General features: G+C 31.7%; 3 protein-coding genes across 6 annotated transcripts; all 3 read right to left on the minus strand.

The window, feature by feature from the left end:
- Positions 1–11,063: 11,063 nt before the first annotated feature.
- On the minus strand, positions 11,064–11,531 carry LOC129972088 (uncharacterized). The gene has a single exon (XM_056086067.1). The coding sequence runs from the start codon at positions 11,529–11,531 to the stop codon at positions 11,064–11,066; it is 468 nt and encodes a 155-aa protein (XP_055942042.1).
- An 88-nt stretch (positions 11,532–11,619) lies between these two features.
- Positions 11,620–13,035, minus strand: LOC129972089 (uncharacterized). Its single transcript, XM_056086069.1, has 2 exons — positions 12,659–13,035; positions 11,620–12,502 (listed from the first exon to the last, which is right to left on the minus strand). The coding sequence occupies exons 1-2, from the start codon at positions 13,033–13,035 to the stop codon at positions 11,620–11,622; spliced, it is 1,260 nt and encodes a 419-aa protein (XP_055942044.1).
- Positions 13,036–17,547: 4,512 nt separating this feature from the next.
- On the minus strand, positions 17,548–25,619 carry LOC129971655 (52 kDa repressor of the inhibitor of the protein kinase-like). 4 transcript variants are annotated; one of them, XR_008784818.1, is made up of 4 exons: positions 25,322–25,619; positions 23,832–24,197; positions 21,606–23,059; positions 17,548–21,050 (listed from the first exon to the last, which is right to left on the minus strand). XR_008784818.1 is itself a non-coding variant. In XM_056085621.1 (3 exons), the coding sequence occupies exons 1-3, from the start codon at positions 25,472–25,474 to the stop codon at positions 22,685–22,687; spliced, it is 894 nt and encodes a 297-aa protein (XP_055941596.1). In that variant the 5' UTR covers positions 25,475–25,619; the 3' UTR covers positions 17,548–22,684. The 4 variants fall into 4 exon arrangements, 3 of the variants coding, with proteins under 3 accessions (XP_055941596.1, XP_055941598.1, XP_055941597.1); XM_056085621.1 differs by having other exon boundaries at positions 17,548–23,059; XM_056085623.1 differs by lacking the exon at positions 25,322–25,619 and adding an exon at positions 25,074–25,183 and having other exon boundaries at positions 17,548–23,059.
- Positions 25,620–26,034: the final 415 nt, after the last annotated feature.

Raw genomic sequence — 26,034 nt, forward strand, 5'->3', positions numbered from 1 at the left:
ACATGGATCTCACAACTTTTTACGATAGAAGAACTGAGTTGCGAGACTTGGTTTCTTTTACAAGTTATGTTTTTGATGGCATCTCATTTCTTTTTGTAGATAGTCCTTTTCTTATTTTTGTATGTAGTCTTCCCCTTTTTCTTTTCCGGTACTACTTCTTGAGATTCAGCCACAGTTTTTCTCAAAGCCCAGTCTTTGTCTCTATGGGTTTTTCTCGTAAGCTTTGATGTTACAATTTTTGACAAGTCTGGACGGTAAATGCTTCTTAGTCTGTTGTATTCACAAATTGAGGATTCTTACGCTTTAATACTGCAAAGTCGACATTTATTAGATGTAAGCCGTCTAGACTTGTAACTCTCGGAAGTGCCACGTAAGCTTGACCGGATGTGAACGCTGTAGAACCAATATTCATCAGTGCATTATTTAGACTCAGACCGTGACTTTTGTGTATAGCTATAGCATAGACTATACATATGGGAAACTGTTCGCGATGAACATAAGCTCTATTAATAATTTCAAATTTAGTTTTGACCGGACTAAGCTCGTAAACATGTTCTTTATTAAATGCAATGTATATTTTCTTAATTATTTTTTGTATTTTCCTGATCAACCTTTACTCTTTGCACTATACCGATAGAATCATTAACTAAACCAAGACTCACGTCAATATTTCGCCTTAACATGACTGTTGCTCCCATTTTTATAATTATGTTCTCTTCCAGGCCTGCAGTCATAGAAGCATTGTCTTCATATTTTTTTATGCATTCACGAGCTCTTTTTGTTAGGTATCTGGGGAAATTTATGCTATCTACAGCTGTAAGTTTTATTTTGGGATGTGGAAGAGTTTAAGCATTGCAGTATTTAATTGTTGACATGTTTTTTGTAGATAATAAGCAAACGGTATCATCAGAAGTTTCGAGAGGTGTTCAATTATTTCAATTAATCTGTTTTCATTTGAATTGGATTTGAGAGTTATTAATCTAGTCGAGAGTAAGTCGCGGTCTTTTTGTGTAGTCACACCTAATCTTATTCTATTTAGCATTTCAACAGAGTCAAAATCATTGAGCTGTCGCATGTTAATTGTAAGTTCATCGTATATGAACAGTTCAGTCCACAGATTCGGTACACTGAGGGAACCTAATAACTTGTTAGTTTCAGCCGTTGAGAGTTTTTCAAAAGGTGACTTTTCTCTTACCGGCGGACGCTGTAAGAGATCTCCGAAAACTACAAGATGTATTTTTCCAAACTACCCATTCTGATCGTCTCTTGTGTCGAATATTTCAGATAAGCGTAAGTAAATATATGTTAAACATTGGATACCATCGACACTTCGTCTATTATAAACAACACTACTTCTTCCAAATCTGATTTCATAAGGAGCATTTCATCAGAAAGTTGTTTGTACTTCGGTATTTGCTTGTGTTCTACAGGCAGTTGCAATAGTCTATGTATAGTCATTCTATTCTATGTATAGTCAGCTATTCCTGTTGGAGTACTAACTGCCATTTTTTTTTTGTTTAAATAAGTCTTAACCCAAATTTTCAGAGTTTTTATTAAAAAGCTCTTTCCAGTGCCACCAGTTCCACTCACAAAACAGCGTAAAACGTCAGCGTTATTATCGGTTGTGTCCATTTTATTTGTGATCATATCGAAGACTCTTTTTTGATCGGCATTGTTTTGCGATCATACTTTGAAGATCAGTTTGCTCTTCTTCTACCAGATTGATTCTCTGAAAGTCACCCATTGCGTTTGCAGATTCCACAGCTTCAAATTGAATTATTTCAAATTAGATATTGTTAGAAACCTGTAATTTTGAGATTTAATTAATTTTTCCCAGCGAGAATAGTGTCATCATATGAAAGACCATTTTACAGTAATCTGTATTGGATGCTGCCGGATGCCGAGCCAGTGATACGAGAGCTTGGTGACAAACTTGGCGACCATTTGGCGACTTGGCGACGAATTTGCCGACAAAATGGATAATGCACGAAACTTCGAGAAATTTATCGATCCGTCCATTATTACACGCATATTTTAGTTTTTTCTTGATTTATACACAAAACACTAATTGTATTCTAAATTTGAAGCTTCTATGTCTGCTAGAAGTGTCTTAGAGTTTTGATGATTGGTCAGTCAATCAGTCAGTCAGTGAGAAAATTTACAAACTTTGACTAGTTATAATTCTTAAACTACTGGTTCAAATTTAATGAAATTTGAAATATACCGTGTTTATATAATGCCTGCTTGGTTACTGAAAATTCAGGCTTCTAGTTTTATCCACAACGAAGTTATAGTGGGTTGAAAATGGCCTGAACTGCTTCGAGAAAAAGATAGTACGGCCGTGCCGCTTGCTTTTGCTCGACATGGCGGGGGCACTGCCGTGCCCCCAGATTGGTCCTGCGGAAATCTCATATGACAAACGTACTCTATTACTCATGGCAATCTTGCGAAAATTCATGAGCAATTGAGAAAACCATTAAGATAAGGAATTTAATTGAAATTTTAGCAACACATTCGTTTCGTCGAACCAGTTTGTTGTCAGAGGAAACTAATAAATAGAAGAAACGTAATAGATAACTTAATAAATAAATAGAAGAAACTTAAATCTCTAGTTTGAAATGCTGAACTAAAAGTTTATATATTTATAATGAATTTAATATTTTAAATTTGAATCTTCTGCCTGTGTATTATTTAAAAAAATTTACTGTTAGCGGTAAAAACCAATGACAGATTTCCAATTAAGCAGAATAGGCAGCTGCTTAAGGTCGCTGAATTGAGGAGGAGATGCAGGCAAGTCGATACAATGATGTTGGTACTGAGCAAATAAACAAAATTATAAAAAAACAGGAATTATATGAATTATAAAATAGAAAAATATTATTAACATTTTGTTCAGTATAATTATCCAGGTTCCAATCTGTATTATTACGAACAGTTAGTTATTACAGTATTTATAAACAACTAGCTATTACACGCGACTTCGTTCGCGAAGAAATTTTGATATGTATGTAAGAGAACTGACGATCTGACCAGCAGTCGGCTGCGTCTGTCTAAATTTGCCTGCGAGCAAAACGACACCACCCATCACTGCCTGGTTGCTGCGGATGTCCTGCAGGCTGCGGTTGAATGCCTCCAATGCATGGTTATGCGACATTGTGCATTTGTCCCATACTATTAACTTCCGCTATTTCAAAAGGACTCCCCGGCCGCTGTTTTTCATGACGTTGCATGTTAAGGTATCTTTGCTTGCAAGCTTAAGCGGCAATTTGAAAACGGAATGTGCAGTGAGGCCACCGTTAAGCAAAGTTGCAGCAATGCCCGGGGAAGCTACAGCCAGAGCTATATTGCGGTCCTTGCGGAGTTGGGCTAGCAGAAGAAAGAATAATCCCTCCTCTCCACTATTTACTCGGTTCAGAATCGTTTCGTAGATTTGACGCTACTTGAGAAGTAATCGTAGTGTCATTTCCTTGACCTGCGCTTCTAAAACCGCGGTGTCGTACTTTAGCTCCTTCACATCTTCGCCTGATAATTCCCCTCTTCGCTGCGGGGGTAAGCCGAAATCATCGAGACATTTTCCAGATATGGAAATCATTTTATCCTCAAACAATACTAAAGCTTCATTAATGATTAGGTCATTTGAGAGCCATCCAGCCTATGCACGATATATTCTGATAAAGCGTCCTTGTATTTATCCCACAGCTGCAGGGGGCTTGATAGTCCGCAAGTGCACACTAACATTGCAAACAGGTCTTCTAGCTACTTTCATAGCCCGAGCTTTATTACTCCTCTTCGAAAGATTAGATTTGCGTTTTCTGGGCATTTCGAAAAACTATCAAATAATAATAAATTTTAAAAAATTAAAACTAACCTAAAAAAATGTACTTAAAACTATAAGCATATACGAAAAATATATAACTAACATAAATACAATTTAATTAGAGAAACACTCAACTAACCTAAAAACAATTTATTTACATAGTATACCTGCAATAAAACAAAGCAGCAAATCAAGTCCGTGTTTCTTTAAAATCAAATCTATTTTATTTATCGATCGAGATTGAGATAGCTACAACAGTATAATATACATAATTTTTAAACTTTTAATTAAAATGAAAACACAGTTGTCAACAATCAGAACACATTGCGCATGCGTGAATTTTCAATCCAGTTGGGTAACGCAAATGCGTCAATTTTCTACGCCAGTTAAAGTAACGCAATGCAGATTAGAAATTTTCAATTTCCTTTATTCATGTTTTATTTTAATTTAAAAGTATTTCAGAATGAATCCAAAACATCGATATTAATTATCAATGTTTAATTTCAAATGCATCAAATACTAAGAAAATAAATAGAATCATTTGAAATATTCTGTCGAAAATATGTTTAGCCTATCCTGGTTAGCATGGGGAAAAAAAAACCTGAAGCCTTATCCATTTTTGGCGGAATTTGGCTTCAGATTTTTGGCGAGAAAGTTAGTTTTTAATTAATAAAAAATTAACCACTCAATTAACCGGAAAAAATAGTAACCTGTGTCCTATTCCAGACTATAATCAACTCTGTGCTAAATTTAATCCAATTCTGTTCATCTGTTCTGACGTGATTGACTAACAAACATCCATCCATCCACCCACCTAAACTTTCACATTTATAATAGTAGTGTAGATAAACGTCAGTTTGCTCCATTTTGTAGGTAAAGTGGATGCCATGCAGTTATAAATCATCTATACTTATAATAAAGCTCAATATGTGTCTATGTGTGTGTTAGCGCTCTACAGGCCAGACCGTTTGACCTATATTTCCCAAATTTGGAATATGTATACCTTGAAGGTCGGCACCTGGCATCCCTTTTTTAAAATTATTAATTAGAATTTTAATTATAAATTAAAAACTAACTTTCCCGCCAAAAAAAAATCTTCATTTCCCACCACCAAATGAGTAAGACGTCAGTTTTTTTTTCTCACGCTAATGAGGTTAGGCTTTTTTTGATGAACATTTTGAAAACATTTTTTGATCGATTATTTCAAATGATTCTGTTTATTTTCTTAATGTTTGATGCATTTAAAATTAAACATTGTTAATTAATCTATTTTACAGATTCATTCTGAAGTACTTTTGAATTAAAATAAAACAGAATAAAGAAAATCAAAAATTTCTAATCTGCATAGCGTTACCCCAAATGGCGTAGAAAAATTCACGCACTTGCATTACCATAACTGTCGTTGAAAATTCACGCATGCGCATTGTGTTCTGATTGTTGACAACTATTTTCAACGGATGCGAACTCGATTTAAATTATTTTTAGGTTAGTTGCATGCTTTTGTAATTAAATTGTATTTATGTTAGTTATATATTTTTTGTATATGCTTATAGTTTTAAGTATATAGTTTTTTAAGTAGTTTTTTAACCTGTTTTCGACCGATTATTTTAAACAATTGTTTATTTTCTTAGTGTTTGATGCATTTAAAATTAAACATTGTTAATGAATCGATCTGCTCATGATGAATCTGAGAAAATTATGTTGGCAAATTCTTGAGATATTATATAAATTAAGAAAGATATTCTTTAATGCCCATAAGGTTTAAATACTCAGCGACTCTGTTTTCAGTAATCATATTATTAAAAATAAAAGGCGTTGTTTCAGTAAAAAATATTATTACTCTAGCTGACCCGGCAAACGTTGTTCTGCATATAAATTATTTCTAGTGAATATTTTGTTTGATAATTAAAAAAATAGCGAATGTATTGCAAGTGTGTGGGGATGGGATCTATGACAGAAAGAGGAATGGAGCGCTGTGGACGATGATCGCCGAGAAAAAAAAAAAAAAAAAAAAAAAACGCCAAACATTTATTTGCTCAATACAATGTAATTCATTAACGTAACGAGCATATACATTGTTTGATCTCTTAAAAGTTAAACGTAAAGTGAAAAGAAAATAATATACTTTTTATCCTAAAGTATACAAATGAAATAAAGAAAATCCAAATTCATTTCGAAGAGGAATTGAGTGTGCGATATTTTTTGTCAGTTCGTCTTTAGCCAACTCAAATAAGTTCGATGGTTTGCCAACTCGAAAACATACCAAGTGTAATTGTCCGTGTGAAAAACATAGCGTGCCCAAATCTAAGCCGCAAACAGACATCGTATGGCCTTGCGACTTATTGATTGTCATTGCGAATGCCAATCTAATAGGAAATTGAACGCGTTTGAATTCAGGCACGTCAGTGGGAATCATTGGAATTCGTGGCAGCAAAACATTTTCGGCTTGGAATTTGCCGTTCAAAATGGTGGTTTCGAAAACTTTTTTCATCAATTTCGTAATGAAGAATCGCGTGACATTGCACAGCCGTAGTGGGTTCAAATTACGAAGTAAAATAACGGAAGATCCAACTTTTAGTCGTAAGAGGTGTGGTGACATGCCTGGCACATTCAGTGAATTCAAAAACTAACTCTGTCGGATAACTTACAACTTCGTTAGTATCTCAAACTGTATCGATCGATTTGTATGATACCAAGTCGTCTGGCAACGATTGCTGTATCTTGAAGTTTAAATCGTCGACGTCCACATTTTTTGCTGCCAAAATGGCTCTTTCTGCCAGCCACGCATGATTTATGTATTGTGTGCTTACATCGGGAAATATGCGGTCAATGAGAGCATTTTGCGAATCAAAGATTGTGCAGAAATTAGTGGGCAATTTTATGCTTCCAGTATTTTCATAGACAGCGACTTTTCCATCGCCGATATCTAACAATTGGTCCGAGAATGTCTCAGCAGATGGATCTTATAGCATTTGGACGCGCATGTTTATTTTTAGCTAGACTTGTTCAACATTATGCCACAGTGGCGATGATTTCAAGCAAGCGTCAGAGTATGAAATAACGGGATAGAAATACCCTAATTACCTAGCGTTATGAAATATACTTTACGACCTAAACTCATATTTACCGAATACACATAAAAAATTTCATAAAAATCGGTCGAACCGTTTCGGAGGAGTACGAACACAAACACCGTGACACGGGATTTTTATATATCAGATTAATTGCAGTTTAATCATTTCCACTTTAATTTAAAGCATAAATTCTACGGGAGTTAGCAGAAAATTAGAGAGATACATATTACGTTATGACTGAAGGCATTTATATTATGAGTGAATTATATGACTATCAAAATTTGAAGTTTTAAAATATTTTGATGAAGCTATTAAAGTAAGAATTACATGAAATATTTCATTATTAAAATTTTAACGAGCATTAAGATTGGCGAACCGGCTGGTCGCCAAAGGCGGCTAGTAATAAATAAAAAAAACTATACAATTTACCAAAATAAAAAAATGCCCTAAAATAAATGTTGAATAAGTTAAAAGCATGTTGAAATGTAATACTAAATTGGCTAGTTTACTAAGCGATGGGTCTCATTACATAGGATCACAAAATGCTTTACTTCACCACCGACAGAAAAAAAAATATGAAAATAATAATAAAAATAAATAAATAAATAAAGGCTACTGTATATTGTCGTAATGCGCGTATGTATAGATGCAATATCTGAAATAATTTTAAATATATTATTGAAAAATATACTTCAAACTTTTTAAAAATTTATTTGCACCAAAATCATTGAGGGGAAACATTGTTAGCATGCTTCAATCCACATAATGGCCACGTGCCAAATCCGTTAGTTGTAGTTTCAATGTCAGTCACCTACAGAATTTTGAATATTGCATATCGGCATTTGAGATCGCATGCACGGGCCGGTCTGGATTATCAAATAGACGTCTACAGGCCTTGAAAAAACTTTGGTTTTTATTTCAGGGAAAATTAAATTTCTACTTCCATTCCATTTTTGAAAATCATGTATTAGGGCTTATTCAAATTAAAATCCAAGAATTTTTTTAGATTTAAAAACATTATTTCCAGGATCTTTTTTTTCTTCGTGTTTTTAAATTTGCCTCTAAAATGTTTTATTATTATTGTTGTTGTTGTCGTTGCCGACAAATACTAATACACAACTCAACAGCTCTGACGAACTTTGAATTTATTTTAACAATTTTTGTAATTATTTAAATATTTTATTTGAAATTATTTTTAATTAAAATTCTTTTTATATGCGAGACACTGATATCAAGTCTTTTGAAGATGGCCCACAATAAAAAGTTTTGTTATGTAATTTTTCATAACTTTTTATATTAAAACAAACTGTTTATATAAAGACTAAATTTTTAAAAAATAAAAAGAGGTTTTAGACGTTTGTAGAGGAATGGAAAATTTTGCATTATTTACAGCCATACAAAACTTATTCCGTGTCTGCATATTCAGTCCATAATCATATGATGTTAAAATAATTGACTGTAAGAGAAAACCCATTTTTTCCCCTATTTTGTTTTAACTTATTTATTTTATATCTGTAGCCTATATTGCAATTAATAAACGTTTTCTTTTTCTTGATCAGCTACAAAAATGAAACAACACATTTTACCATTTACGAAAGCAGTGTAATTAATGCTTTTCTGTAATTTCTATTCGGGATCTTGTTTTCAGAAATGAAGATAAAACAACATGGAAATAAGGAGATTCATTTGAAAGAAGTAGTTGCTTAATCAGGAAAATTTTAAATATTGTTAACTCTCATTATTTGTCCTTAGAATCGAATTTTTTCATCTTCTCCTCTGTGTAGTAATAGATGTGAATAGAGTTTTTTTTCAAAGTAAATAAATAATTTATTATGATAGCAATGCTCGTCCCTTAAGTAAAACTTTTTTTTAAAATAATATTTTAAAGTTAGGAATAAAAGAGCATGCGAAAAAAAAAAAAAGAGAGAAATAAAATATTTGACTTAATTCACTTCATGACAATATTGTAGTATAAAGAATTTCTGAAATATGTTTATTATTATTATTATTAAAACAAAAGATAAAATCTAGTATCAGAGCAGCAAAGTCGTAAACGAATTCTATGTTGTTGTTTTTTCAATAAAAATCTTTTACAATTAACACTTCCTAAAATCTCCAATGTGAAAAAATGGCATGCCCCCCCACCCAAAAAAATAAATTCTCTCACTTTCTGATTCCACGAACTGAGAACTTTTACTTCCCATAAAGCACTTCCTTTTTGCTAGACGAGTGTCCAAAATGTGTTGTAATAAAAGAGCTAAACACCGTGTAAATCACCCAAGGTCAACTGCTAGTCTTCTGCTAAGTGATATGAAAAATCTACCCCCCCCCCCACTTTCTCATTCTTTTGCGTCCATAACCACAAGCATCTGTCTTCTTATCTCTGGGAGAATCACGCATGAAATTGGCAAGTTCCGTACAGTCGTTCGCGAACGGAAATAGCCGGGTCGCGAACGAAAGACTTATTCAGAAAATGGCGACCCGATTCAGTTCGTTCATTTAGATGACCCGTACGTTCGCCAACGACCTACCCAAGACCGGGCCAAATGACGGGAAACAAAATATTGCTCGACAGATTTCGAGTATATCAAGATTTGCGAAATGTCGCCAAAAAAGGTATTCTTACTCTCAAATTCTCCCTAGGTTACGTGACTCATGTTGGGTGCACTCGTTTCGATACGACTAGCTCCCTCCATTTATATATCAGCACTATGGTGCCAACATGAATTCTGGTACAAAGTCGATCATCATGTTGCACACATCCGTTTGGTAATTTCCAAAATCTACCGTACGCAGAAATCCTTGCCTAAGTTAGCACTTTAATGTGCCTCTGTAAGTCATCAATTAAGTAGCATCAAAAATAAACTTGGTCAACTCTGTTGACCAAAGAACCTCTGGTTGCTAGAATAGTATAACTAGCACATTTAATCAAGCGAAATTTCCAAAAAAATAAAAACTTTCCTATTGCCCCCCCCCTTTTTAAAAATATTATCATTTTATTAATACAACTACTATCAGTTTTTTCCCTGTTTGTTCCGTTTTCGTACTTTACGAACCAGAAGTATATTAAAACTCGATGTTTTGTGTAGTCATAAAATGGATGAAACTTCTCTTCTTCTACATTAACACAAACGTTTTTTATAGTTCAAATATATACTCTCTTCGTTTAACTTCCCAAATTTTCATTCAGAAATATATATTTATGGCGTAAATCATGCTTATTAATATCATCAAAGTAAGAAACTCTACTCAAAAGCCATTCTCAAAATACCATAACATTACTCGCTTTTTATTACAGTTGCCATTCGGAACTTACAAAATATTAAAAAACAAAGATAATAATCAAGTAGAGCATCAACGTGACATCCTCCCACCTAAGTTAATTTTTATCTTAACATTTAACTTACAACAAATTATAGTAACTATTACAATAACAAAATTATATAAAGAGTTCACAAGTCCAGTTTATGAGGCATTTTAATGATACGACCACTTCTCGTTTTCCTTTCCTCCTCCGAAGGTTCAATATTGCAGTCCACTGAATGACTAACTATTGGTTGCTCACTTAATTTTGCATTTGGCAATTTCTCTCGAATTAGAACTGACTCTGTTGCTGACACTTCCAAAGGGTATAGGCGTTGTACCGGTCGAAGCAATTCTCCTCTTGAAGTTTTCAGTTTTACAAGTCTTGTAATACCATCTTTCTTTGGCATTACCTCTATTATTTTGCCAAGTGGCCAACTGAAGCGTTTCGTATTGTCATTTCCAATTAATACAACATCACCCACAGCTACGACAGAAGCTGTTTTACGTTCTGGTCTTTGAAGCAGAGCTCACAAATATTCCGACCGAAATCTATTTCTTAAGGCTTTCTGTAAATTTTGCCGATACTTGACACGCTGATTAAGACTCTGGTGATCAGGTTTATCACAATCAGGAACACCACTCACTTTGATATCCTGCAGGAACATTGACGGAGTCAGTGGAACCAACTCTGAATCATTATCCGTGACATACGTCATCGGTCGTGAATTGATTATGGCTTCGCTATCACATAACACCGTCGTCATCTGTTCATATGTTAAAGAAGATCGACCTAAGACTCTTCTTAATAATCTTTTAAGAATACCGATCAGTCGCTCCCACCATCCACCCCACCAAGAGGCATCTTATTAAGGGTTAAACTTCCGCTTAATAAGATGAAGAGCAGTGTCACTTACAATAAGGCTCCAATCCAGCTTACTCAGTAGATTAGAAGCACCCACAAAATTAGAGCCATTGTCACAATAGATAATGCTGCATCGTCTCCTACGGGCTATGAATCTGCGCAAAGCCAGTAAAAATGATTGCGTAGATAAAGAAGTCACTAATTCGATGTGTACAGCCCTATAGACAGCGCAGGTGAAGAGACATGCCCAAGACTTCTTATTATCTCTGAGAAATAGTGGCCCAGCCAGGTCAATGCCACAGATCTCAAACGCAGCACCTTCTCGGATTCGGTCCTCCGGAAGAGAGGCAGTAAGAATATCAAGCTTCTTTGCAGAATGTCTCTTACAGACAACACATTTTGATAAGATGGATCTCACTGTCTTTCTACCATGTAGAATCCAAAATCGCTCTCTCAAAATGTTACGCAACATTTGAGTATCGGCATGAGCGTTTTTTACGTGATAGTATATCACTATACGCTTTACAAGCTCATTTTTTGATGGTAAAATTGCAGGCGTCTTAAAAGTCCTCGCTATCTGGTCGATATAAAATCTTTGTTTTCAACCGGATGATGTCGTTTCCATCTTTGAAAGCTCTCAGAGTTTTCAACTTTTCATCTTCTTCATTAAAGAAGCTTTCCTTCTGTATTATTCTGATAACTGCATATTCAGCTACAGAAATTTCCTCGGAATCAAGGATTCTATATTTTTGATCATCCCTAGAAATACGACTGTTATTAATAAATCGATGTATCCAGGCAACGATTCTTACAGTCTTGTGATAGTTCGAAAACTTGTAAACAAAGGAATTGTCAGTTTTTTGAAGGTTCACCATGGATGATACTATTTCCTTTCTCTTTTCCTTCAACACTTCTTCATTTACGGAGAATTCAGATCTAGGCCATTTATCAGATGAGTAATAGAGCCAAGGAGGACCATGCCACCACTGTGTCTCCGAGAGCTGTCGAACGGAACAACCTCTGGATGGTAGATCCGCCGGATTGATCGATCCAGGTACATAAGACCAATTTTCGGGTTTACTCGCCAATCTAATTTCTTGTATCCTGTTATATACAAATGGTGTCCAGTTTTCGCTACCTTTTATCCAACACAAGGCGGTACTGGAGTCAGTCCAAAAGAAAATTGGAATATTTTCTAATTTTAAATCTTCAATAACTCTTTGCACCAGTCTGGTACCAATAGAGCAAGCTAACAGCTCTAGCCTAGGAATTGTAATAGCCTTCAGCGGAGCTACCTTACTCCGTGCTTGAACCAACTGACATGAAGTCAAGTTCTTACTTTCACTCCTTAAATATATGCAGGTAGCATAAGCTGTTTTGCTTGCGTCACAAAACACGTGTATACTTAATCTGCCAGCATTATCAGGATCTTTTATTAAACATCTAGGGATAGCAATTTACCCAAGTAGACTCAACTGATTTCTCCACCTTTTGAACTTCTTAGAGATTTCTGTTGGCAATTCGGAATCCCAATTTGTTTTCTTTTGCTACAGTTTTTGTAACAACAACTTCGGGTAAAAGGTAACTGGACAAGTATACCCAATAGGGTCGAAAATTTTATGAACTTCTGATAGTATTTTCCTTTTAGTAACAGGTCCATTATCTTCACAATCTTCTTTTAAAATTACAGAAAGTGTATCCGAGTTTAAAGACCATTGCAGGCCTAATACTGGGATAATTTTATTTGTCATACAGGAAACCTCTTCTGTTGAGGAGTGGGAATAATTATGCCCCCACCCTCTTAGATCGAACTTCCTTTCTAGCATAACATCTTTAGCCACTTGAATGAACTCATGTAACTCAGTCTCAGTTTGTAAACTAGTTAGACAATTGTCCACACAGAAACTATTTTTCAGATTCACTACAACACCAGCAGGATGTTTTGAGTTACCCATTTGTGCTTCCTCCAAAATCATTTCTAGATAGTACTGGATTACGTAATTAAGCAAGAACGGACTACTACAAATTCCGAAGACGACACGGCAGTGTCTAAAGTATTTCAGCTCATTTTTTTCGTTATACCAAAGAAATCTTTAAAAATCTTTATCATTTTGTTTAAGGCAAATTTGTAAAAACGCTTTACGGATGTCTGCTGTGACTCCAAACTTGTACATCCGAAACCGCGTTAATAGAGTAGGAATCAATTCTACAAGATTTATTTCTTTCTCCAGACAAACATTTAAGCTGGGGGAGGCTTTCACTTTCGCCGAAGCATCGAACACAGGCCTGATTCTCGTCGTGCTATTTTCTTTCACGACATATCTATGGGGTAAATAATGAGCCAGAAAATGAATCTCGTGCCTAGGAACTTCCTCAATTATACCCTCACTTGCCCATTCTTCAAATATTTGATTATAATCGTCATACAGATTTTCTTCTTTTAACTTTCGTACAGTATTGCCCAGTCTCTTTAAAGCCAAATTAAAATTGTCAGGCAGTGGAGGATGATCTTCCAGTCATGGTAAATGTACCACAAAACGATTGTCTTTGTCAACCTGAACTGTTTTAAGAAAATGCTCTCTTGCGGATTCATGCAAGTCTTCTTTAATTTTCCTATCAGACGGATCAGTAATTCCAAGGGAGTCAAGAGTCCACAATTCTGTTATTGTTCTAGTAGTAGAAAGCATAGAATTAGCAACTGAGATTCCATTTTCTTTTGAAGAAATCTGGGATATTCGTCCCATAATGGTCCATCCTAAACGTGTTTCCATTGCTGTTAAGCCACAAGATAGAGATTTGCAATCACCGGTAATGAGTTTTCCAGTTTCATCAGCTCCTATTAATATTTCGATAGGCTAGTCATAATCACCGTTCACATGAATACCATAGTCATTAAGTTCTTTTAAATGAATTGCAGGAATTGTCGGTGGGACACTCACAGATAATAGGTTGACTCAGTACTTTGAAATGACAGTTATAAGATTCATCACAACTTGTCAAATACAATGTAAACACATCGTGCTTGCACACTCCTGTATTTTCTCCACCAAACAGAGAATGTTGAAGATATTCCCAGCTTTCCCTTTTATATTTCATCTCTCTAGCAGTATTTTTTAAAACATAAGAGCGCTGCGAAGCAGTGTCTATGTTGGCTCTTGCCTTCCGTTTTCTCCCATCACCTCTGATGAAAACTGTTAAGGTTAGTAGCATAACAGTAGAACTTTTGGATACATTTGCAAGCGCTTGATCACCATTCGGAAGACTATCTACTTCTGCAGGGTTTTTTTTTTCCAGTAGAGTAAGATGTTCGTTGGTTTATGTTGTGACAGAGTATAATGTGATGTCTTTTTCCACATCCTAAACAAGTTACTTTTGAATTGCATTTACGAACTTGGTGACCCGGTTTTAAGCACAGGAAACAACAACCTGATTTCTCAACAAGATTCTCTCTGTCCTTCATCGACATTTTCCATACCTTCAAACAGTCAGTGGAATTATGTAAATTGTGGCAAAAAATACACTGTCTTTGTTCTTTCGACGAAGTTAAAAGATCAGCTGCACTAGCTATTTGACGAGTGTCCCCATATTTGTGTTTATTATTTGCAGCCTTTTTCTCCTTGAATGATTTAAAATTAGGCTTGGTATCAAATCCAAAGTTTTGTGAGGCTAAAATTATACGTTCCTCTGCTTGTACTTCATCTTGAAGAAACTCAAGAATTGAATCTAGATCAGTTTTTGTAGTAGTTTTACTATTTTGATTTTCCTCATCCTGTGATCTACGATTTGTAGATCTATACCGTTCCCAGGTTAGAAGTGTTTCCTCAGGTAAAGCAGACTCAACAAGTGGGAAAAGCATCGCCGCATATTTATCCCTTGTTACTCCTAATATCTCAAGCGCACGGAGCTTTGTTTCCAATAAATCATAAAGATTTCTCAGAGATTTTTTCGGCATATTCTGCTTTTGAAGAACCAATGATAAAAGATCTCTAACATACACTTGTATAAGTAATTCTTCTCGGCCGTAACGTAATTTCGATTGTTCTATAGCTTTCTCATAACTGTTTCCTCCTGGTGGAAAACTTTTAATTAATTCTTCAGCGACACTTCCTTTCTCCATACATTGGGATAGGTATGCAAATTTATCATGTAAATCTAAATTTTGGTCTTTATCGACTTTTTCAAATTGACCCCAAAAAACTTACCCAGCTTCTTATATTTCCATTAAACGTAGGTAACTGAATTTTAGGGTAACGTAATAATGTATTCAGCTGAGAAACACCACAATTCGACGAAACTTCTTCCATTCCTGCAATTGAAAGTTGTTGCAGTTTCAACTATAACAACCGCCAACGGTCTGTATAGCTTTCAGATTCATCTATCTCTTTATTTATAATATCATCTTCAACGTTTTCAGAAAAAAGAAACTCTTTAACATTGTCTTCAGAATTTATCATTAACATCGCTTTCTCCTCGATAATTTTTAATTTGATTATTTTATCAGAAGTTTCTAAATTTGTTTCTTCAGCATCGAACTCATTACATGCTTTAGTAAACAATCTCCTCTGCTGAGTTCTATTTTTCTTTGCGGTTTCCATTTCAGCTCATAAATATTCAAACACAAAAACCATAAATGCTCAGCTCAAAATAAGATAAACAAATAAATGAAATAAAACTCACTCAGTAATGAGCAGACGAATCCTGTCGCGGACGCCAGATGTTCCGTTTTCGTACTTTACGAACCAGATGTATATTAAAACTCGATGTTTTGTGTAGTCATAAAATGGATGAAACTTCTCTTCTTCCACATTAACACAAACGTTTTTTATAGTTCAAATATATACTCTCTTCGTTTAACTTCCCAAATTTTCCCTCAGAAATATATATTTATGGTGTAAATCATGCTTATTAATATCATTAAAGTAAGAAACTCTACTCAAAAGCCATTCTCAAAATACCATAACATTATTCCCTTTTTATTACAGTTGCCATTCGGAACTTACAAAATATTAAAAAACAAAGATAATAATCAAGTAGAGCATCAACGTGACACTGTTAATGAGGATTGGAAGTTCCCAAACAGGGCTAATAACAGGATATCATTTACATGCCATTTTTGTCATTCGAAAATGATTCGTAAGACCTGTCCTCAAATAGGGCTCCTGCAGCTTCAAAATAGGCCGCTAATATAACTAAACTGACTATTAGTATTCTTCCATCCCCTAAACAATAAATGTTAATACATGGTTAAAAAAAATACTGAGTGTGTCGAATTTCAAGCAGATTTCTTCTTTCTCTTGTCAGCATGGAAATAAGAAGTTGCATGGAAAAGTATATAACCTGTAAATTTTTTTCAACAAAAATTCGGCAATCTTAAAGCTGGGCTTTATGCAAACCCATATGCTTATAAGGTCATAAGGCGACCAATAAAGAGCTACTTTCATTCATCACGCCTAAAGGAACAAGAATAAAATTGGAATAAAAACATTCATTTCAAACCTGCATGTAAGAGTCCATCAATAAAGGTTTTGCACATTTACATGCAATTGATTCCATTAACATAGCCATTATGATTAGATACTTACAGAATAAGAAAACTTGAACTATATTACATTTTTGGGTCTTCTCTTCAGTGTAAATAAAACAGCAAAGCCATTATATAAGTTTCAAAGCTTTAATTCGATTCAAGCGTTATCTCATTTCCAAAATTTTTTTTTCTATGAGTTCTGTACTTATACTAAACACTAGATAAATCTACCATGTTACTGAATTCATAATTCCACAATATGCCTAAAATATTTTTTAAACAATAGTTTAAAAAAAATCAGATAATCAACCAAATTTCAGAATTTTCTCTTTTTCTACACCACATCTTGTGACTTATTTCAACACCAGAAATTCTGAAAAAAAAAAAAAAAAAGTAAAGAGAGTATTTCCAATTAATAGCGAAATGACCAATTTGCATTTTTATGACCTTTGTTTAAAATATTACTTCACTAATTCATCATCTAATACATTTTTTAACTATAGTTTGCACTCATTCCTAAATGAAACTGGCAACAAAAGGGAAGTCAAGATTTCATATCATTATACAAAGCAAAATAAAAATATAAATAATTATGTATGTTGAAGTATACAAGAAAAATTTAAATTCTACCACAAGTAATTTATGTTTTGGATTCTAAAATGTCATTCCAAAAAGGAAAGTTGTTCTATTCTATGGGGCTCATGTTTTATTGCACTAATGTCAGTAAAACGGTGTAATTTTTCATCTGCAAATGACAGTTTTGCTCACAACTTTTCACATATTGTCAATTTGAGTACTGGCTGATAATTCAAAAGTCGGAAAAAGTCTGCAACATTTAAACTATCCGTAAATCTAACTATTAAAAAGTTATCTTGAAATGTTGAAATTTAATATTCAATATTCACAGACAGCCATAACTTGAAAAACAAACCTTGTAGTAATGGGGGGAAAAAAAACACTGAAATCTAAAACAAAAATTTAATCATAGAAAAATTATGCAAGATTCTGTTCCAAATGCAGGGCTCTAAACATGAGAAAAAGTAAATAATCAGCTAATACAGTTTGAAACCACATATATTTTATAATATAAATGAACTCCATTAGGAACTCTTTAACCAACTTTCACACAATTATCAGCAATGTAATTTCTTATCTAAAATTACAGTATAGGTTCATGCACAAATAAATTATGCACACATGCATAGCTAAGGTTAGAGTGGCACATTTTTTTTCTCCAATTTCCTCACAATATCACTGTTTAAAACATGGCACACATGCACTAATATGTTATCATCATGGCATACTCAATGAATACTTCCGAAGTATCTATATTCATCTAACACTTCAATCACCAATTCAAATTTCACCAAAACATACAATTATGCATCATAAAAACATACACAGATAACGATGAGATTCAAGGTCATAAAGTTTTACAGGAATTATTATAATAATGTTTATCACTTCTGCAATTAAAATAACAAGAAAAATGAATTGAAATCATTCAAACTATTATCTAACATACGAGTTATTTACAGGAAAAATTTGAATGTAAACTAATATACTTTTCATCCCATGGTTTTCAGCAGGGTTCTGTATTTACTATTTACTTCAGTTATGAGTAAACATTCAGGCAGAAAGCATTAAAAAAAGGGGTGGGAAGGTATTAAAAATTTTTATTAGTTTTTTTTTTTTTTTTCTTTCTGGGGGAAAGGGGTAGAATTTATCCAGGTATAAGGGAAAACAAAATATGAACATAAATCATATACATATATATCAAATTTTATTCCAGTTACTTTTCAGATTTTTATTTACTCAAATGAAATTCCAATTTGTTTTATTTCATTACAGACAAAAAGTTTTAAAGCTGATGAATAATTGCTTCAAATAATCAAATACAATATTTAAAAGAACTTCTTCAAACATAATTTATTTTCATATAACCCTTCATGAAGATATAATCTATATCTATTTTAACAAAGTGCACACATAAAAATTGTTTGTGAAGTTTCATAGGCTAGATCCTGTTAGTTTTCAAAAGCATTTAGAAAAACAAATTCAATGTTACAAAAATCCTTTTTTTAAAGATAAATATTCAGACAAGTTTTCTAAAGAATTTAGAAAATGTTTTTCACATAGCTTAAAAATCCAAGAAATTGGTAAAATTGTAGTTTTGTGTACTTCTTACCTTATCAATGATAATTACAATAACAAGTTGCCAATCAAGATAATTGACCAGACAAACAATAATGCAGCACAGATATAATTCGCTACTTTTTTATAAAATTAAAATTATGAATTTTTATTGATCATGAATATTGTATTTAAGAAGACTTCATTTTGAACTTCTATAGACTACTATTAATGAACCTCTTTTAAATTCTGATTTAAAGAATCTCTGTAAACTGGCTGTGCCATTGATCTGGGTTTTGGGCAATAAAGTTACAGCATGGGATGCCAAAGGCATCTGAAGCAGAATTGAAGCATCCCTGGGCAGAAATTTTTAACTTAAGAAAATAGAATAATAGAGTTAATAGAAATAGCTCAGAAAAAAAAAATACCAATTCCAGTAGCTCCACTATTAGAAATGTATGTTCTTTTTAAGAAGAAATTTTAAGAAATAAATACACTTACTCATTTCAGCTAATCCTTCGTTTAAACATAAAATAATTTAGAAATTTTATAAAAAAAATAGCAGAACTTTTCAGTAATTGGACATTATTTTGTCACTACATGGACTCCACCATATAAATATCAAATTCTTTAATACAAAATCCCTGATAATATTTATGATCAAAATTTTTCTAATCATCTCACCCATCAGATACCCATTCTTGAACAACCACTCATGTGTTGAATTATCTTAGAAAATCCAGGAAAAGAACAACAAATTACAAGGAATTCCTTTAGAATGACAAGATAATATTAAAATGAAAAATTGTAAAATAAAGAAAACAAATTCAAAAAGCTTAAACATATACTTTTAAACTTTTATTTTCTGCTCAGACAATATTCGTGAACAAATGCTTTTAATTGAATCAATTCAATAAGAAATGCAAAAGGATAAATATTATCTGTTTGCAATTCACTTAACAAATAAATGAGAATGTTTTATTATTAACCATGATAATATTTACATTTATAATATGCATTTTATTTTTCTTTAAAAAATGTTAATTTTCTGATTATTTTAAATTTTCATCTCTGATAAAATTGTTGTAGTAGGTGCACACCTCGACATTAAAAAAAAGGTAAACAAAACATTAAAGTTAGTAGGAGAGCTACTTTGCATGCTTGTTTAGGCTACCATATGGCAACAAACTCAAGATTACACTAAGCTAGAATTTTAACCAAGATATTTGTCTCTCAGCTATTCATGTAAATAAGAAAACCTAATCGAATTTAATATGCAGCATTCATTACTGAATAAATTAAATTAGATTTTATATAGGATCAGCTTAGAAGATTCATAAACTGTTGCTATAAAAGAAGATTTCCAATAGTAAAATTTCCAGATCAAGCACAGAGTTGATATCACTAACACCATAGAGGCAAGAAATCAAGTCTTAAATATTAAAATTTCTATATCATTGATTTAGACATTAACACATTCATTACTAGACTTTTGAACACAAAAATGATACATATCATTGCTAAAAAATAAAATAAATATTTTATAAAACAATGCAATATGAAAGAAAATTATAAGTATAATTAATCAGATTAATATAATTAATTATATTAATTAGATAAATATAATTAATTATAGCTTAAAAAATTACTTCATATTAATTTTGAAGCAACAGATAAGGAAACATCTTATTGATATTTTCAAATTTGTCCATAACTTTTTTTTATAATAAATACTAAAAGATATTCGTTGATACAGTTTAAAGAAATATCAAATAAATAAAATATAATATTTTCAGCAATAATAATAAAAGCAATCAGGAATTTATAAAATTTATCATTCCCAAGAAGGCCTATATTTAAAATTTACATTAAAATGTTTTGTCTATTAAATAGCATTTTGCTCTCATTAGCCTACTTTCACAAAAGAAATGTCCCAAATATTTCAGGCAGAAAATTAAAAAAATCAGTGATGAAACTAGGTATAACAAAAATAAAATTTTAAAAACATAATATATGACTAAACAATAATACAAAGCATTACCACTTTCCTAGTATTTTAAAAATCTATCAAATAAATTTGTCTTTTCTACAACAAAATACACATCATCTGTTTTTACTCGAACCCTAAAATACTCTATAAGAGATGTCGACTGATTCACGAGATTGATGAACATCTCATAAATGAGTATTTCTTCTAAAGATGGAAATTTAAAAAATTGACAAAGAAAACAAGAGCAGGTATAAAAACACATGAATATGTAGCATTTTCTGAATATCTGCAAACATGTCTATCATGAATATAATGCCATATCTATGAATGGGTTGTAGTAGTTCCTGCAAGAGAGAATAATATGTCACTTTGTATACAAATGAAAACTTCCAAAATCTCATCATTTTAGGATCAACGGAGTCGATTTATTTTTGCATGCTAAATGTAAGGTAATATGCATTGATCAAAATTTAGAAATCAAAGTATAATATGCAAATCCTATATTTAATATTAAAAAATTATTCATTTCATTTCAAATTGTTTATTTTTTATATTATACTTTCTTAAACACTGAAATTCTAATTCTCTTCTTCAAATGCAATACTTGTAATTGATTAAATGTCGATTATCAATGCATAAGAAAAACATTTAAATTCAAAGAATAAGTCGATCTGACAACGATAATTTCACAAACCATGTTTTTAATACATCAGAAATTTTATCAATCTTTTAAGACAAGAAATACTCAAAATTATCCATAATATAAAATTTAATTCCATTAAATAAAATAAACTCAATCAAGTTTATTTTACTTAATGGAATGATGTCCCCATCTTTTGTTTTTGAGGTTAATTATATCCAACTAAATCCGAACTATTCAGATTTGAATCATCACTTACTTTGATGAGCGGATAAGAAAGACCCACACATCTGCTTCTTCCAATGTCTTCAAATACCAAAGAAAAATCTTTCATTGCAAAATGAATGATTCACCTTTTCCTTACTCATATATTTTCATCCTTGCTAAAGAATCGAAAAAGAAAATTTATTCCATAGAATCTTTATATTTCCTCCATGATACTGAAATCTTTATATTTATCCATGATAATTATTGATTTCAAAATTTTATTTGATTATCAGTCCAGCTCGTTCTCCAATTCCCAATTGAAATCAAGGATAATTAAAGGCAAATTAGCCAAAGATTGTGCATATATCTCAATCTCTACATCAGGAATTTTAAAAGGAATTTCAATAAAATTTAATAAAAACTTATTTTTTAAACACACTTATATTAATGTGCTGAATAATAGGATTTCTTTCAATTTAATTATTTTATGTTCACTTTTAATTTATAATTCTTTATGGTAAATACTAAGTATCAATTTCTTTTCTCAAATTCATCAGCAAAAGGTACAAATAATTAAAATAATTTCATGATAACTGATAATTAAATTGTGAAATATTAAATAATGCATTGGCATCAAAAATAAGGAAGTATAGTAAATTTCAAATGCATTAGGAAGAGAGTGAAGAACTGTTTATAAAAATTCATTTTTGCAAACAAGAAATGTTGAAATATTTCAAAATATTTTCATACGGCAAATATATTCTTTTTTTACATTATAGCCGTCAAACACTGCACAATAATTTGTTTTTCAGAACAACAACAGAAAAAAAATTGGTATAAAATTTAATTACAGCATAAATTAAAAGAGAGTTGGTGCATGTGCACTGTTTCATTCAGTGCAACATTTAATTAGATGTTTAGATGGCATGGCATAGTTATGTTTGTCGGATAACTGATTTCATATGAACTGAACTCCACACAATAACAGACAAGTACAGATCTAATGGCAGATCTCATGATAGACATGTACAAGTCAGAAATAAGGAAACAAATAACAGAGATGTCAAAACAAATACAATGCATTATAGTAAAATTTGATCAAAAAATGAAATAAACTCTTTTTTCTTTGTTTTATTTTATTCCAGGAATATATCTTTCAATTTTCCCAAGAGCCATCAATTTTTCCATTCTTGCAAATTGTTCTTCAGAAAAACAGCAATTTAATTTTGATTTGAGATCTTCATTTTGTTTTTCCAAATCCTGAAGTTTTTTACTCATTACTTTATTATCTTTGTCCAACTCTTGCAATTTTAGGCTCATAGCCTTGTTGTGTTTCTCTAGTTCCAAAATGACTCTGCTCATGGCTTTGTTATGTTTCTCAAATTCTTGAATTTCCTGACGCATCGACTCATTTTCGCGTTTCAAAACAGTAATTTGCTTCTCTTGTTCACTTTCTTCCTCTTCTTCAATCTCAGATTCATCAACCTCTGTCTCTGAAGAAGAATCCTAGAGAAAGGAAAATATGGAAATTTTCTAAATCAGTCTATATTTAATAAATTTTTTTAATAACAGAGTAAAATTAAATGTACAAAATAAAGATTGCGAAAAAGCAGTATTTATATTTGTTCACAGTACGTTAAAGAATTATTATAAATGCCCCCAACAAATTAACATAAAATGAAACCAATATTCTAATTTTTTTTAAATAATTAATACAGTTAAAAGTGAATAATGTAATTTGGCAACAATAATAATTTGTACTATTTTTTACCAATTTTTTTGCAAAAATAAAGAAAAAATTTTCTTTTGTTTTGAAATTTAAACTATGCTCAAATGATGATTCAAAAGTTATTACTGAAATGAAGAGAAAAATAAAAACCTTGTATCAAATATATGCTTTAAAAATAAAAATTAATTCTAGGAATTAAATATCAAATTGAAGTCTAAATTTTCTATCAGAACATACTTTTTGTGGAAGAAATTATATCTAAATATGAAGAATTCAAATGTCTATGTACAATAAACAAAAATTATATCTAAATATGAAGAATTCAAATGTCTATGTACAATAAACAAACAGATTAATTTTTATTATTATAAGAATTTAAGTCTGGTTTTATAAACAATTCAGAATATAATACTGTAATAAAAAAATTTTACATATATTTTTATAAATTTACAAATAAAAAATAAACTTTTATTTTTAAACAGAAAATAAAATATTAAATTTTTTTATAAAATAAAATATTCCAAGAATTATTGTATTTAGAATACTCACTGGTTCTGGATTACTGATTTTACGAGGTCGACCTTTACGTCGTGTAGGTGAAACATTTTCCTTCTGTTGGGATGAACCATCAGAAGAGGAACGAGTTGCATTCTTTTTACGAGATGATTTTCTTTTTGCCACAGTCTGATTATCCTCCTCGCTGCTCAAATTCTTCCTGCGTTTTGACTTCTTTTTTGAGACTTTAATTTCAGAATCAGATTCTACAGATGAAGATCTTTTGCGTTTTCGAATCTTTTCTTTTGTTTTTTTAGGCGATTCAGGAGGATCTGGAAAAACTGTTGGAACAGCATTTGGTTTTAACTTCTTCCAACCATCCTGGCGATGCAACTCAAACTGATTTTCTTCAAAATGAATCTATTTTAGAAATGAAAATAAAGTATAACAAATAAATTCTACAAATCTAAATTCTATTATGATTATTTCAATTTTCTTCATTTCAAAACACTACACATAAATATAAATTTAAATAAATGAAACACTGCATGTTTTGTAAAACAGTTTAAATGACAATATGTAATGAAGCTGCTCAAATTACCACTGAAAATTTTACAAGATTTTTTAAAATTAATTGACAGAGTAGGACTAAATAAACTGAAATTAATTTTCAGTTTATAACTTTTGTGTACTTTCCTACAGTAAAGAAGATACTAATGAAATTTAAATAGCATTTTAAATATGCTTGACAAGATGTAGCCCGAATGCTTTGAAAGTTATGATATAAGCCAGTTAAAATGTGCATGACAACTTTTATCTGCATTTATTGCTATGTGTAAAATGCAACTTTATTTCTCCGAATGAATATCAATCAATCCTTAAATGAAGATGTAAAATGAAAACATATCAGAAAATCAATTTTAGAGAATGAAAAGTACATGTAAAATACATAGCATAAAATTACATTATTATAGTAATAATTTTTTGAGCGAAAATGCATTTATTGTTATTCTTACATTATTCAGTAAAATTAAACTAAAATTATTAAACTTTCATATGCGAAAAAAGCTATCACGATACTTTTTTAATAAAATAATACTTCAGAATTTTGAGAAATTTCTTTAAATTAAAATCGTCACAGTAATTAATTCACACAATTGGTACCGAATTAATATCTTTATATTATCACACCTCGCAAATTCTTGTATAAGTTATTCTGTTACGAAAATTTAATCTGCAGTTGGAAATCCACAACTTTCTTCGCTTTTCATCTCTTGGGAAACGAAATAATCTTACATTTTTACGAGATGAATTACAACAATTTGGCGAGGCACAGCCGGTCATGTTATACTCCCAACATTTTTAGAAATTAAATTCATGACTGAATATCGAGCAAATATGGCAGGCAACAACAGGAACAGTATAATCGCATTTCGCTTTTGTGACTAAGTTAGTATCAGACTATATCTTCGACATAATACCTTTATTTCTGCAAAACTTTAATTATTTCAGTATCAGGACAAGATAAGACGGAGAGAACTTACTTCGCATAATTTCGCGTAAGGTCCTGGTTCATTTAAAAGTCCTGAATTAGTCATCCATACTTTTCTTCGTGTTTCTTCGCTAGGAAATTTAAAAAATCGCATCTGTTTGATTCGCGACGAATTGGAACATTTTATTGCAGCACATACAACCATGATAACAGGTTTTATAATTCATAAACTTTTCACAAAAATTAAAGCGTTAATCTAGTAATAAAGAAAGAAAAAAATTCTACGTGGTCCAAAATGGCGTTCAAAAATACTGGAACGAAATCATTGAACAGAGGTGTAGGAGAAGGGGAGGGAATCGAAAACAAAATATTCGCTACAATTTCTTCGATCGAAATCCAATTTTCATTTATTTTGAATTTTTATTCATTTTTTTCATTTTATTCACTAATCTATAGTTATGAAACTTTATGGAAGTTAATTTAATTATAAGAAGTTTTTAAAAGTCGTGAGAATTCCTCTGTAAACAGTAGGTAAAAAAAGTGTCCGTATGCAGCTATGATTGTTAATGAAAGTTTAATTTTTGACCCAAAATACTTTGTAATGAAAATAAAAATTTGAAAATTGGTTTAACACAATTCCATTTATTATTTATGAATGTTATAAGCGGAAAACAATAAGGAAATTAAATGCGTAAATTGAAAGAACCAAAAAATAAAGAACAAAAAAGTTTCCATTCGGTATTCACATAGCACATGAAAGATCTT

This window comes from Argiope bruennichi, chromosome 6 (assembly GCF_947563725.1).
Source record: "Argiope bruennichi chromosome 6, qqArgBrue1.1, whole genome shotgun sequence".
In the NCBI taxonomy this organism is placed as follows: Eukaryota; Metazoa; Arthropoda; class Arachnida; order Araneae; family Araneidae; genus Argiope; species Argiope bruennichi.

What these genes read in the sequence shown, in the direction of transcription:
- LOC129972088 (XM_056086067.1), bottom strand. Translation starts at nt 11,531, where the DNA reads ATGTTGCGTAACATTTTGAGAGAGCGATTTTGGATTCTACATGGTAGA.
- LOC129972089 (XM_056086069.1), bottom strand. Translation starts at nt 13,035, where the DNA reads ATGATTTTGGAGGAAGCACAAATGGGTAACTCAAAACATCCTGCTGGT. An exon ending in AAAATTTTCGACCCTATTGG is followed by an intron (nt 12,503 to 12,658) that starts GTATACTTGTCC and finishes TGCTATCCCTAG; the next exon opens with ATGTTTAATAAAAGATCCTG.
- LOC129971655 (XM_056085621.1), bottom strand. Translation starts at nt 25,474, where the DNA reads ATGGTTGTATGTGCTGCAATAAAATGTTCCAATTCGTCGCGAATCAAA. An exon ending in CTTACGCGAAATTATGCGAA is followed by an intron (nt 24,198 to 25,321) that starts GTAAGTTCTCTC and finishes TTTCTAAAATAG; the next exon opens with ATTCATTTTGAAGAAAATCA. An exon ending in AAATCAGTAATCCAGAACCA is followed by an intron (nt 23,060 to 23,831) that starts GTGAGTATTCTA and finishes TCCTTTCTCTAG; the next exon opens with GATTCTTCTTCAGAGACAGA.